This window comes from Erpetoichthys calabaricus, chromosome 7 (assembly GCF_900747795.2).
Source record: "Erpetoichthys calabaricus chromosome 7, fErpCal1.3, whole genome shotgun sequence".
Classification (NCBI taxonomy): Eukaryota; Metazoa; Chordata; class Cladistia; order Polypteriformes; family Polypteridae; genus Erpetoichthys; species Erpetoichthys calabaricus.
The window spans coordinates 164,442,715-164,456,546 of NC_041400.2; the positions used below are offsets into that span (position 1 = coordinate 164,442,715).

The following is a 13,832-nucleotide window of genomic DNA, read 5'->3' on the forward strand; positions in this document are numbered from 1 at the left end:
AAATATATGTACACAGCATTCGATGTGGCTTTTATATAAGTAACAAATACAAAACATAATCACAAACTGAACTTTGCACAATACCTTGGCAAGCTCAGTAAGCCCTGCTGTTTTGTTGAAGGACATGCATGTGGCAGATTTATTGGCAGGATGACGCCCAACCTGTTCCAAATGGTGCCATCTTTCACCTTTACGTCTGGTGCAGCTGCATTGTTCTTATGTGTGACTGGACGTTTCTTAAGGGGAGAGCTTCTGTTCTTTCTCCGATGTAGAACCCTCATCCTCATCTGAACTCACCTCTGTTTATAGCACATCTTTATTTGAAAACAGCAGTGTCAGAATGAGGGGAGCGTGAATGTGACTGAGAGAAAAAAACTGAATTAAAAAAAACAAAACAAAACGCTAACCTTTACAAGTACCATAAATTTATGCCGGCTGTTACAGGCTCAAATTAAATGTATGTTTTTATTATATAATGGTAGCAATAAGAGCAGCCTACTACTCAAAATGGTAATTCTAAGTAGTGCCTGGAATCGAATTGGCAACATGTTGATTATGAGTCAGCACCACCCCAGGGGTTGTGTCAGTGTTGTACTCTAACCTAATTTCTTTTTCTTTGGTTATATTCTTGAATTAAAGCACACTTGTTTTGTTATATGTGTGCCTTTTGTGAAAGTGTTTGATATTTGGACTTCAGTCTTGACACATTATACATTTCATGATCAAATTTTGTCATTAGTACTATAACATGAAAAAAGTTTGTTTTAGCTATGTGTTCAACATTTCTTGCCCCTCATTACCTGTCATCCTACATTTACATAGATCGTTGTAGACACGGGACACACATGAAATGCATGTGTTCCAAATAACAATATATTATTTACCCTATACAACTCTAGGGACCTCACACCCAGATTAACAGACTTGAGCTGAGTGAACTTTTTGCCCCAGTTGAGATGCGGCAGTGGGGGGGATGGGATAGCCGTCTGCTTGCTGCTTGTGCTGATGGACACAACTGCAAAAAAGACAGTAATGGCGAGGTACGAAGGAATTGAAGGTGGCCTGGGATTACGAGTTTTTTTGTAGGATTCAGGGATTCTAGTGTTAAAAGAATTAAGTGGAGTTTTCTGATGAGGTGTACTTGATGGATATATTTTTACCTTTACAGACATTTGTAAACTTTACTCAAATTAAAAAGGGAATAAATTGCATTAATTAATGTGTTGAAGAACGTTAACATGAGAAGTGCCGTGGCCAATGTAAAGTTTTTAAATCTTTACTTATTTCATCAATGTGTGTGTCATGCTCCTGTCCTTCCTTGTTTTTCCTAAATTGCTCTACTTCAAATGACCATGCAAAAAAAAAATAGTTTCCACCTCATCAAATCCTTTCCTGCCACTGTTATTGACATTACTGAAGTTTGTTTCTCAGATGTGAATTGCAGGTTGTCTTCTGCAGACAACTATAAAATAATCTCTCACATTGTTTTATTACGTGTGTGATTAAGAAAAAAACAAATCTGAAAACTTTTTGCACTCCAGATAGTTCATTTTGGTAAAAAAAAACAAACAAACTATGAACTCATTTAAAATGGTTATCACAATGTTTTTCACACACCGTTTGCTAGGGAAGGACAGATGGTGTGCCTCCTTAGCCTTTTACAGGCGATCTAGGAAAAGTTACTTCTGACAATATTTTTACATCACCTTGGATGGTAAATAAATTACTTACCCCAAAGACAAGCCTGCTTCATACTAAACTGTAAAGAGAATGAGACAATACAAAAGATAGTCAAAGAGATATACAGTAGACTGATAAAGTGCAGCGGCTATTGGAGAATAACACTTGCAGCAAAATGAGTAAAAACAGTACAGGTTGTTCTTGACTTTACAAGATTATTCTTTCCAAATCGTCGATTGTTAATTGAGAACTTGTAAAATGTGATTTTTTTTTCTGTTTTTCCCATAGAAATGTTATGAATGGTTCCAGCCAAAAAAATTTTATCATAACATTTTGCCAGATAAAGGAAACAAACATATTATTAGAATTAACATTTCATCAAAACTAAATGTACATTTAGACAAAAAAATCTTGTAGAAAAGCCAATACTTCTTTGCTAAAATTGTAACATTCAGTTGGACGTTTTTTTCTTCAGGAATACTTCCAGAGTTGTATATTTGCGACACTGATTTTTCTTTTCTTAATAAATTTGCCAATAACGAGTAAAATAATTTTTCAAATCTGCCGTTACTTTTCTGTTTCACTCATCGTTTAGATCTTGTGAGGCAAAAATTTTAATGGCTTTTTCAATTTGTTCAAATGCCTCATTGAGTTCTTTGAGTGTAAAGTCAGGTGTGGGAATTTCTTTGTCATCTTCTTCCTCTTACTTTACATCTTCACAAGCTACCATTTCGAGCTGCACTTTGAACTGAACCAAGTGCGGCCGTGGTGTACCACGTGAGGGAGCAGTGGGAGTTGCTGTCTCTCACCAATGTAATTTAGCCTTTAGCTTGGCAGAGAGATGTATCCACTTGCTCGGACAGCGTTTTTGGGCCATGTACGATGAATTAAATGTGAATTTTTTAAAAATTGTAAAATGAAATTTTTATATAGCCGCAAAAAAATTAAAGGAACACATTTTAATCAGAGTACGGTGATCCCTCGCTGTATCGCGCTTCGACTTTCACGGCTTCACTCCATTGCGGATTTTAAATGAACGCATATCTAAATATATATCACGGATTTTTGCTGGTTCACGGATTTCTGCGGACAATGGGTCTTTTAATTTATGGTACATGCTTCCTCAGTTGGTTTACCCAGTTGATTTCATACAAGGGACGCTATTGGCAGATGGCTGAGAAGCTACCCAACCAGAGCACGTATTACGTATTAAATAAAACTCCTCAGTGATATACGATATGCTTCCCATTCGGTGCTTCGCATACTTGAAAGCCCAAACAGCACGTATTGATTTTTGATTGTTTGCTTTTCTCTCTCTCTGTTTCTCTCTCTCTCTCTGACATTGCTCCTGACGCGCACTCCTTTGAAGAGGAAGATATGTTTGCATTCTTTTAATTGTGAGACGGAACTGTCATCTCTGTCTTGTCATGGAGCACAGTTTAAACTTTTTACCCGACGAGGTAAGAAGGCGGTATCGTGGCAGCAGAGCCGGCACTAAGCTAAAAAAGAAGCGGCTTGCGAGAAAGTGGCGTTTCAAGCCTTCGGTGCCTTCTGTGATTCTGGGGAATGTAAACTCAGTCTCAAATAAGATCGACGAACTGGCTGCGCTGGTGAAAAATGTAAGGACCTACAGAGAATGCAGTTTGTTGTGTTTCTGCGAAACGTGGCTAAATAACACCATCCCAGATGCCAACGTGGAGCTACCCGGGTTTAGCACAGTTAGAGCGGACAGAGATGCAAGTACCTGTGGTAAGCACAAAGGAGGAGGACTCGCTCTCTATGTTAATACACGGTGGTGTCACTCTGGACATGTTAACGTCAAAATCTCCACTTGCTGCAGGGATATCGAACTGTTGGCCGTAAGTTTACGTCCCTACTATTTGCCCAGAGAGTTTGGACATGTCATTGTTGTTATTGTATACATTCCTCCTCGGGCAGACGTGGAGTCAGCGAGTGACATCATCCATTCCGCTGTTGCTAAGTTACAAACGCAGCACCCTGAGGCGCTTGTGCTAATCGCTGGAGACTTTAACCATGTGACGCTGGACAAAACATTGCCTGCATTCTCCCAGTATGTGGACTGTAACACCCGGGGAAATGAGACTATTGATTTACTGTATGCAAACGTTAAAGATGCATACAGCGCCACCCCGCTGCCTGCGCTTGGGAAAGGAGATCATAACCTGGTTCAGCTTCAGCCTCACTATAAATCAAAAGTTAGAGTCCTACCTACAACCACACGATCATTCAGGAAGTGGACCCTGGAGGCTGAGAATACTCTGAGAGAACTTTTTGGAACTACAGACTGGGATATCCTGCAGGGATCTCATAATGAGAACATTGAGGAAGTTGTTGACTGCACTACTGACTACATCAACTTCTGTATGGACATTGTAGTTCCAGTAAGAACAGTACGCTGCTATGCTAACAACAAGCCATGGATTACAAGTGACATCAAGGGCCTTTTGAATCAGAAGAAAAGGGCTTTTAAAGACGGTGATCAGCATGAGCTCAAGCGCGTGCAGAAGGAACTCCGAGTCCAACTCAGGGCGGCGAAGGAGCAGTACAGGAGAAAGCTGGAGCAGAAGTTGCAGAATAACAGCATGAAGGAAGTGTGGGATGGGATGAAGATCATCACTGGCTGCAGCTCGAAGCGGGGTACCACCATCGAGAGAGACGTGAAGAGAGCAAACCAAATGAACAACTTCTTTAACAGGTTTGACCACCCTAACCCACTCTCACTCTCACCTCGGAGTACTGCACCCTCCACACATCCTTCTTCTGATACCAGCATAGGAAAAACATCCCCACCCATAATAACAACAGCGCAAGTGAGCAGAGAGCTGAGGAGACTTCGTGCCAGCAAAGCAGCGGGTCCAGATGGAGTATCGCCACGACTGCTGAAGGTCTGTGCATCGGAGCTGGGGGGTCCTCTACAGCGCATCTTCAACCTGAGCCTGGAACAGGGGAGAGTCCCGAGGCTTTGGAAAACATCTTGTATCACCCCAGTCCCAAAGGTATCACGTCCTAGTGAGCTGAATGACTTTCGGCCTGTTGCTCTGACATCACATGTGATGAAGACCATGGAGAGGCTGCTGCTTCACCACCTTAGGCCACAGGTTCAACACGCCCTTGACCCTCTGCAGTTTGCATATCAGGAGAAGGTGGGAGCGGAAGATGCCATCATCTATATGCTACACCGATCCCTCTCTCACTTGGACAGAGGCAGTGGTGCTGTAAGAATTATGTTTCTAGACTTCTCTAGCGCCTTCAACACAATCCAACCTCTGCTCCTTAGGGACAAGCTGACAGAGATGGGATTAGATTCATACCTAGTGGCATGAATGGTGAACTATCTTAAAGACAGACCTCAGTATGTGCGTCTTGGGAACTGCACGTCTGACATTGTGGTCAGCAACACAGGAACGCCACAAGGGACTGTACTTTCTCCGGTCCTGTTCAGCCTATATACATCGGACTTCCAATACAACTCGGAGTCCTGCCATGTGCAAAAGTTCGCTGATGACACTGCTATCGTGGGCTGTATCAGGAATGGGCTGGAGGAGGAGTATAGGGACCTAATCAATGACTTTGTTAAATGGTCCGACTCAAACCACCTACACCTGAACACCAGCAAAACCAAGGAGCTGGTGGTGGATTTTAGGAGGCCCAGACCCCTCATAGACCCAGTGATCATCAAAGGTGACTGTGTGCAGATGGTGCAGACCTATAAATATCTGGGAGTGCAGCTGGATGATAAATTAGACTGGACTGCCAATACTGATGCGCTGTGCAAGAAAGGACAAAGCCGGTTATACTTCCTTAGAAGGCTGGCTTCCTTCAACATCTGCAATAAGATGCTGCAGATGTTCAATCAAACAGTTGTGGCGAGCGCCCTCTTCTACGCAGTGGTGTGCTGGGGAGGCAGCATTAAGAGGAAAGACGCCTCACGCCTGGACAAACTGGTGAGGAAGGCAGGCTCTATTGTTGGCGTGGAGCTGGACAGTTTAACATCTGTGGCAGAGCAAAGGGCGCTCAGCAGGCTCCTATCAATTATGGAGAATCCACTGCATCCACTAAATAATGTCATCTCCAGACAGAAGAGCAGCTTCAGCGACAGACTGCTGTCACTGTCCTGCTCCACAGACAGATTGAGGAGATCGTTCCTCCCCCAAACTATGCGACTCTTTAATTCCACCAGGGGGGGTAAACGTTAATATTTAACATTATACATAGTTATTGTCTGTTTTTTTCACCTGTATTATTATCATTTTTTAATTTAATATTATTTATTGTATCAGTATGCTGCTGCTGAAGAATGTGAATTTCCCATCGGGATTAATAAAGTATCCATCCATCCATCCATCCATCCATCCATCCATCCATCAAGGGTGTTATTTCATGTCTAGAGGGCTCTAATAATGTTAAAAAACGTATTTAGAAGGCAGTAAACAGGTTTTCTATGCCCTAACTGCGAAAATATTCGATTTATAAATAAAGAATCCTACTTCGCGGAAATTCATTTATCGCAGTTCAGACTGGAACGGATTAACCGTGATAAACGAGGGTTTACTGTATAGCATCATTTCAGTGAAACTTCTGAGATATTGATCTGGTCACTTAAATAGCAGAGGGGTTGTTAATCCGTTTCAGCTGCTTTGGTGTTAATGAAATTAACAACAGGTGCACTAGAGGGGCAACAATGAGACAACCCCCAAAACAGGAATGGTTTAACAGGTGGAGGCCACTGACATTTTTCCCTCCTTATCTTTTTTGACTGTTTTTTCTTTAGTATTGCATTTGGGTATGGTCAGTGTCACTACTGGTAGCATGAGGCGATACCTGGACCCTACAGAGGTTGCACAGGTAGTCCAGCTTCTCCTGGATGGCACATCAATATGTGCCATTGTCAAAAGGTTTGCTGTGTCTCCAGGCATAGTCCCAAGGGCATGGAGGAGATTCCAGTAGACAAGCAGTTACTCTAAGAATGCTGGGCAGGGCCGTAGAAGGTCCTTAACCCATCAGCAGGACTGACTGGTATCTGCTCCTTTAGGCAAGGAGGAACAGGATGAGCACTGTCAGAGCCCTACAAAATGACCTCCAGCAGGCCACTGATGTGAATGTCTCTGATCAAACAATCAGAAACAGACTTCATAAGGGTGGCCTGAGGGCCTGACGACCCCTAGTAGGCCCTGTACTCCCCGGCACCTTGGAGCTAGATTGGTATTTGCCATAGAATATCAGAATTGAAGGCCTGACTTCCTCTACTGGGCCCTGTGCTCACTGCCCGGCACTGTGGAGCTTGATTGGCATTTGCCATAGAATATCAGAATTGGCAGGTCCACCACTGGTGCCCTGTGCTTTTCACAGATAAGAGCAGGTTCACCCTGAGCACATATGACAGACGTGAAAGTTTCTGGCAAAGCCGTGGAAAACGTTATGCTGCCTAATAACATCATTTGGCATGACTGGTTTGGTGGTGGGTCAGTGATTGTCTGGGGAGGCATATTCATGGAGGGACGCAGAGACCTCTACAGGCTAGACAACAGCACCTTGACTGCTGTTAGGTATCGGGATGAAATCCTTGGACCCATTGTCAGACCCTATGCCGGTGCAGTGGGTCCTGGATTCCTTCTGGTTGCATGACAATGTCCGGCCTCATGTGGCAAGAGTATGCAGGCAGTTCCTGAAGGATGAAGGAATTGATACATTGACTAGCCCCCACACTTGCCTGACCTTAATTCCAATAGAACACCTCTGGGACATTATTTTTCGGTCCATCCGACGCTGCCAGGTTGCACCTCAAACTGTCCAGGAGCTCAGAGATGCCCTGGTCCAGATCTGGATAGGAGATTCCCCCAGGACACCATCTGTCATCTCATTAGGAGCATGCCCAGTCATTGTCAGGCATGCATACAAGCACGTCGGGGCCATACAAACTACTGAGTATGATTTTGAGTTGCTGCAGTGAAATTTTGGCAAAATGGACTAGACTGCCGAATTATTTTTTCACTTTGATTTTCAGGGTGTCTTTGATAATTTTCATTTCCATCAAATGATGTGGCATCCTTTCGTTCCTAACACATTACCCAGTCCATGTCAGTATAGATATTCAGCATGATTTTTTCCCCCCATTGAGATCTGATGTGTTTTCAAAGTGTTCCTTTAATTAATTTGGCTGCATGCAAGCACACACAGGCCAACGCTGATGCTTGCAGGCTAGTCTAGTGCAGTGGCTGAATCCCAGGGACAGTGATGCTGCAGAGGGTGGCAGTGGTCATGAGCTGGCTGCTCAGCAAGTGTACGGCACTGACTTATCAGCTCCGGCGTGCTGGCAAATTGCACTGAGAACGGACTATAGTTGGTTCCTATGGTTTAAGGGTTAAATCAAATCCTGTAACTGTCCCCTTTGTAACATTTTTTGCTGCAACTTTATACATAACTCGTTTTGTTCTTTGATGTTCCCCCTACTTGTGTTTTATTTTACAGTTACCCAAATTCTTGTTAAAATTGTCTCTTCCCTCTATTTTTCTATACAGAAACATAAAAAAAAATCACTGTTTATCTTGTGTCAGTTGCTTTATCTGCCAGAGCTGAAAATGTAAAAATTGTATTGTTTCTTTGAATAGTATATGACTGTGTTTATCTTGAAAGGGATTTTATACAATGTAGAAATCCTTTCGGTGCGTATTATGTTACTTTCTTATGTCTTGTTTTTTTTCTCTCTCCAGGCTGATTCCTGTTCTTGTAAATGGCATGAAATACTCGGAAATAGACATTATTTTACTTAAGGTGTGTTGACTGTCATATTATTTTCCTTCAAAGAAAGTTTTATTTTTATACGAGGATAATGTAGTGTATCTACATAGTCCTAAATTGGTACTGTACTGTCTCTTGGAAAAACACGTTTGTAGAGTACATTTTCTACTCTTGTGCCTTTTACATTAGTTCATTTCTGGATTTTTAATATTGTTAGAATGCTGTTTTGTTGAAATCCTGTGAGACTAATCCAACTCTATCTCTGGAGTTCACTGTAAATTGACTGATACCCTGTAAAGTTTGGGAATATACAGTACTATGCAAAAGTTTTAGGCAGGTGTGAAAAAATGCTGTAAACAACGAATGCTTTCAAAAATGGAAGTGCTAATCATTTATTTTCATCAATCAACAAAATGCAGTGAATGAACAAAAGAGAAATCTAAATCAAATCAATATTTGGTGTGACCACCCTTTGCCTTCAAAACAGTATCAATTCTTCTAGGTACACTTGCACACAGTTTTTGAAGGAACTCGGCTGGTAGGTTGTTCCAAACATCTTGGAGAACTAACCACAGATCTTCTGTGGATGTAGGCTTCCTCACATCCTTCTGTCTCTTCATGTAATCCCAGACACACTCGATGATGTTGAGATCAGGGCTCTGTGGGGGCCATACCATCACTTCCACGACTTCTTGTTCTTCTTTACGCTGAAGATAGTTCTTAATGACTTTGGCTGTATGTTTGGGGTCGTTGTCCTATTGCAGAATAAATTTGGGGCCAATCATACGCCTCCCTGATGGTATTGTATGATGGATAAGTATCTGCCTGTATTTCTCAGCATTGAGAACACCATTAATCCTGACTAAATCTCCAACTCCTTTGCAGAAATGTGACCCCAAACATTCAAGGAACCTCCACCATGCTTCACTGTTGCCTGTAGACACTCATTATTGTACCGCTCTCCAGCCCTTCGATGAACAAACTGCCTTCTGCTACAGCCAAATATTTCAAATTTTGACTCATCAGTCCAGAGCACCTGCTGCCATTTTTCTGCACCCCAGTTCCTATGTTTTCGTGCATAATTGAGTCGCTTGGCCTTGTTTCCACGTCGGAGGTATGACTTTTTGGCTGCAACTCTTCCATGAAGACCACTTCTGGCCAGACTTCTCTGGACAGTAGATGGGTGTACCTGGATCCCACTGGTTTCTGCCAGTTCTGAGCTGATGGCACTGCTGGATATCTTCAGATTTCAAAGGGTAATAAGCTTGATGTGTCTTTCATCTGCTGAACTAAGTTTCCTTGGCCGACCACTGCGTCTACGATCCTCAACGTTGCCCGTTTCTTTGTGCTTCTTCAAAAGAGCTTGAAATGCACATCTTGAAACCCCAGTCTGCTTTGAAATCTTTGTCTGGGAGAGACCTTGCTGATGCATTATAACTACCTTGTGTCTTGTTGCTGTGCTCAATATTGCCATGACATGAAACTGTCTTCCACAACCTCACCTTGGTAGCAGAGTCTGGCTGTTTCTCACCCAGTTTTAAGCCTCCTACACAGCTGTTTCTGTTTCAGTTAATGACTGTGTTTCAACCTACGTGTGACATTGATGATCATTAGCACCTGTTTGGTAGGATTGGTTGATCATACACCTGACTATAATCCTACAAAATCCCTGACTTTGTGCAAGTGTACCTATAAGAATTGATGCTGGTTTGAAGGCAAAACGTAGTAACACCCCCTCCTCGAACCGCCACCTTATCGTGGTGGAGGGGTTTGCGTGTCCCAATGATCCTAGGAGCTCTGTTGTCCGGGGCTTTATGCCCCTGGTAGGGCCACCCAAGGCAAACTGGTCCTAGGTGAGGGATGAGACAAAGTGCGGTTCAACAAAATCTCCATGATGAATACAAAATTTGGACAGCGTTTTCCCTCGCCCGGACGCGGGTCACCGGGGCCCCACTCTGGAGCCAGGCCTGGAGGTGGGGCTCGATGGCGAGCGCCTGGTGGCCACGCTTGCACCCATGGGGCTCGGCCAGGCACAGCCCGAAGAGGCAACGTGGGTCCCCCTTCCAATGGGCTCACCACCTATGGGAGGGGCCAAGGAGGTCGGGTGCAGTGTGAGTTGGGTGGTGGCCAAAGGCGGGGACCTTGGCGGTCCGATTTAAGGTCTCACCCTTAAAGATAGGGTGAGAAGCTCAGTCATCCGGGAGGGGCTCAGAGTAGAGCCGCTGCTCCTCCGCATCGAGAGGAGTCAGATGAGGTGGCTCGGGCATCTGATCAGGATGCCTCCTGGACGCCTCCCTGGTGAGGTGTTCCGGGCACGTCCAACCGGGAGGAGGCTCCGGGGAAGACCCAGGACACGCTGGAGGGACTATGTCTCCCGGCTGGCCTGGGAATGCCTTGGGATTCCCCCGGAAGAGCTAGAAGTAGTGGCCGGGGAGAGGGAAGTCTGGGCATCTCTGCTCAGGCTGCTGCCCCCGCGACCCGACCTCGGATAAGCGGAAGAGGATGGATGGATGGATGGACATAGTAACACCAAATATTGATTTGATTTAGATTTTTCTTTTGTTCGCTCACTTTGTATTTTGTAAATTGATAACAATAAACAATCATTATTTATATTTCTGAAAGCATTCTTTGTTTACAGCATTTTTTCACACCTGCCTAAAACTTTTGCACAGTATTGTACATAATATAAGCAGGATATTGCTTTTTTGTTTTATTACTTAAAAATGAATACAAACTAGAAATCAATATGAATTTCTGAATTAAATATGGAATTTCAGTTGGGTTGGTCCTGTCTGTATGTGGACAAAACTAAGTTTTATAGACTTAATCTAATTAAACGAACCTACATGGAGTTGTGTTTAAAAGCTAATAAACTTTAGGTTTAATTGTAGAAGTTCATGTCAACTCAAAGCCGTAATTGCTGAATAGGATGATATACTGGTTTTCATGAATAAGCACAAAGGCTTTACTCATAAAACAAAGTATAAGAATGATTTTTTTTTATCAAACCAAAACTCATGCTAGTAACTTTCAGTAGTTTATTTTTTCCTGAATCATTGCCACAGTTTAACCTGTAAAGCTAAAGTACCATAGCTGCCTTTTCAGTTAAGTCTAATGCTTTTCTCTGCATGACCAATCAAGTGGAAATAACTGGTTCATGGTACACCAGTTCCGAAGACTGCTATCACAATATCTGTGTTGAAACAGATCTATTCAATCATCTGTAGGATTTTGTATAGCATTAGTGAAGATTTTTTTTTTGGATTGTTGAACTACTTATTGGGCAGCAAATTGACCATTACATTTCAATCGAGATGTGCTATATGAATGTACCGAAAGAGGGAGTAGTATTGCATTAATTTAAGTTGCTGCAGTGAGTCAGGGGTTTACTGCACTTCAGCCAGATAAGTTTATCTTGCTTTTCTTAAAGGGTAATTGCACAAGAGTCTCAACGAATAGAACTAGATAAATCTGAATCACACAGTTACTACTTATTGTATGGTGAGCTGTGAGCAGTAGTAATATGCAAGTGAGCATTACTGGATAGAACTACAGAGTTGCACTTATGAAGTAGCCTCACAATCTAGATCAAATTTAAAGCACTTTGTTTGCCCAAATGTGTATTTCCAAACACTTTATAAACAATTGTTTCCTTCAGGTATCTCATTATTAGATTCCTTTGTCCTTTAACATAAAATTATTATATATTATAGAGCCTCTCTGTATATTGTATGCTCATGGCTCCTTGTGCTAAAATGAGTAGCATTGTTGTCAACCAGAAAGTGGCACATGTTTGAGGATGTGGTGTGTTTTCTACAAGGATTATATAAAATGGTATGTTGGTGTACGTGTCACAAAGCTTATATGTATCAAAGGAATACAATCAAACAAAGGCCAAATTAGACAGCAATAACTGTGAAAATACACCCAGCATCTAACATTAATGATGCTACATCTGGAACACTCTGTGTAGTTTTGCTCATCAATATAATTAGACTAATTCAACAAGTTTCAGATACAAGATGATAGGGAAATCTAAAGGAGATTAATCTTTTTTTCTCTTCATTAATGTTGGCTTTTGATTTAAAATAAATTGTGCAACAGTTCAGGTACGAATGAATGCTAGCTAAAAGGAATTTTACCACAAAAGAGAGTACTTCTTTGCACTAAAAAACCATAAGAAAATTTGAATAAGTTGTGTTGTAGTTGAAAATACTGTAGCATCTGGGATATTCACATCTCGGCACTTAGGGCATATCAGGTAAAATGTATGAGCTGTGAATGGGACTGTTGGTTACATTTTTTTCTTGAAAAAACATTTACAAATCGTTGTATTTTTTTGCTTGAAAAATAACATTTATTAAATCTGATCTTCTGTAAAACATGCAAAACATTAAAAGTACAAAGTCAGAAGTGTACAAAGTATTAAAATGATACAAATAATGAATAATACAAATAATGCTAATACCGTAAATACTGTCAATGTATCATTTGTTTGCTAGATATACAGTTGCCTGATGCAAAGTAAAAATAAAAACAAAGTCAGAATTCCTTTGTAAACTCCCCGAGAACTGAGGCATCCGTGCAGCACCCATCCTTCATTCCTCTGCATCCATTCTCCAAGCCTGTTGCGGTCCTGCCCCTCACCCCGTTTTACCTCCATCTTCTATCTCCTTTAGCCCTGCACATATTGCACTGTTGTCTCCCCGACTTACCCTTCTCAGGATTTTCAGTCGACAGGGAGATGTGAGCAACTGTGGTCCCTTCCACCTGCGGCATTAGCCACGACTGCCTCCTTCTGCACATCTGCCGTGATGCCCCCAGCCGCCTCTCCCATCTTCATCATACACAAAAACTGGTGCCTTCTGGATCCCTAGGGAGATTTCTATCAATCCCCGCTATACCTCAGCTGTTCAGCTGGGAAGTGATCCGTCTCTTGAACATCAATTGTTTGTTCCTCCACAGGGCCCTGATCATTTGTCTACACTCCTGTGTACTGGCTGACTGGATTATGCTGTCACCTTCTGTTTGCCTTCTTTTTCTTTTTGGCTTTTGCTTATCTTTTGTCCGATTCCCAATTATATGCCCCTGTGAGTGCAGCGCCTCTAATGGAAACCTCATGAAGCAATCAAGACAAACCACACCCTCCCATACAGGTGTACCCCATCTCAATCACTCCACCAACTCCACGAGCCTGTACACCCTCAGTGATCGAACTGGCTATTTATCTAATTAATTATTTAGTTGCTAAGCTGTAGACCCTCTATATCACAGGTGGCTATTATGTCTATAAGTGTTAACAGCCAATTAATGCTTAGCCAGCAGTATAGTGCATGTAGTGCACACAAAATAAGGTACACTGATGTAATACAAAGAAAGTAAGTAATTCT

The 13,832-nt window shown here is 42.3% G+C and overlaps 1 protein-coding gene across 3 annotated transcripts in view; it reads left to right on the forward strand.

Moving 5' to 3' along the window:
* tnpo1 (transportin 1) overlaps positions 1-13,832 on the forward strand; it is a 168,742-nt gene that overhangs the window by 91,339 nt on the left and 63,571 nt on the right. For all 3 annotated transcript variants that reach the window (XR_003716763.2, XM_051930192.1, XM_028805662.2), the window contains exon 10: positions 8,412-8,472. Coding sequence is in view for 2 of the 3 variants with exons in the window: in XM_051930192.1 (XP_051786152.1) it covers positions 8,412-8,472 (61 nt within the window). In the remaining variant the exon portion in view is untranslated. The remainder of the gene's footprint in view (positions 1-8,411; positions 8,473-13,832) is intronic.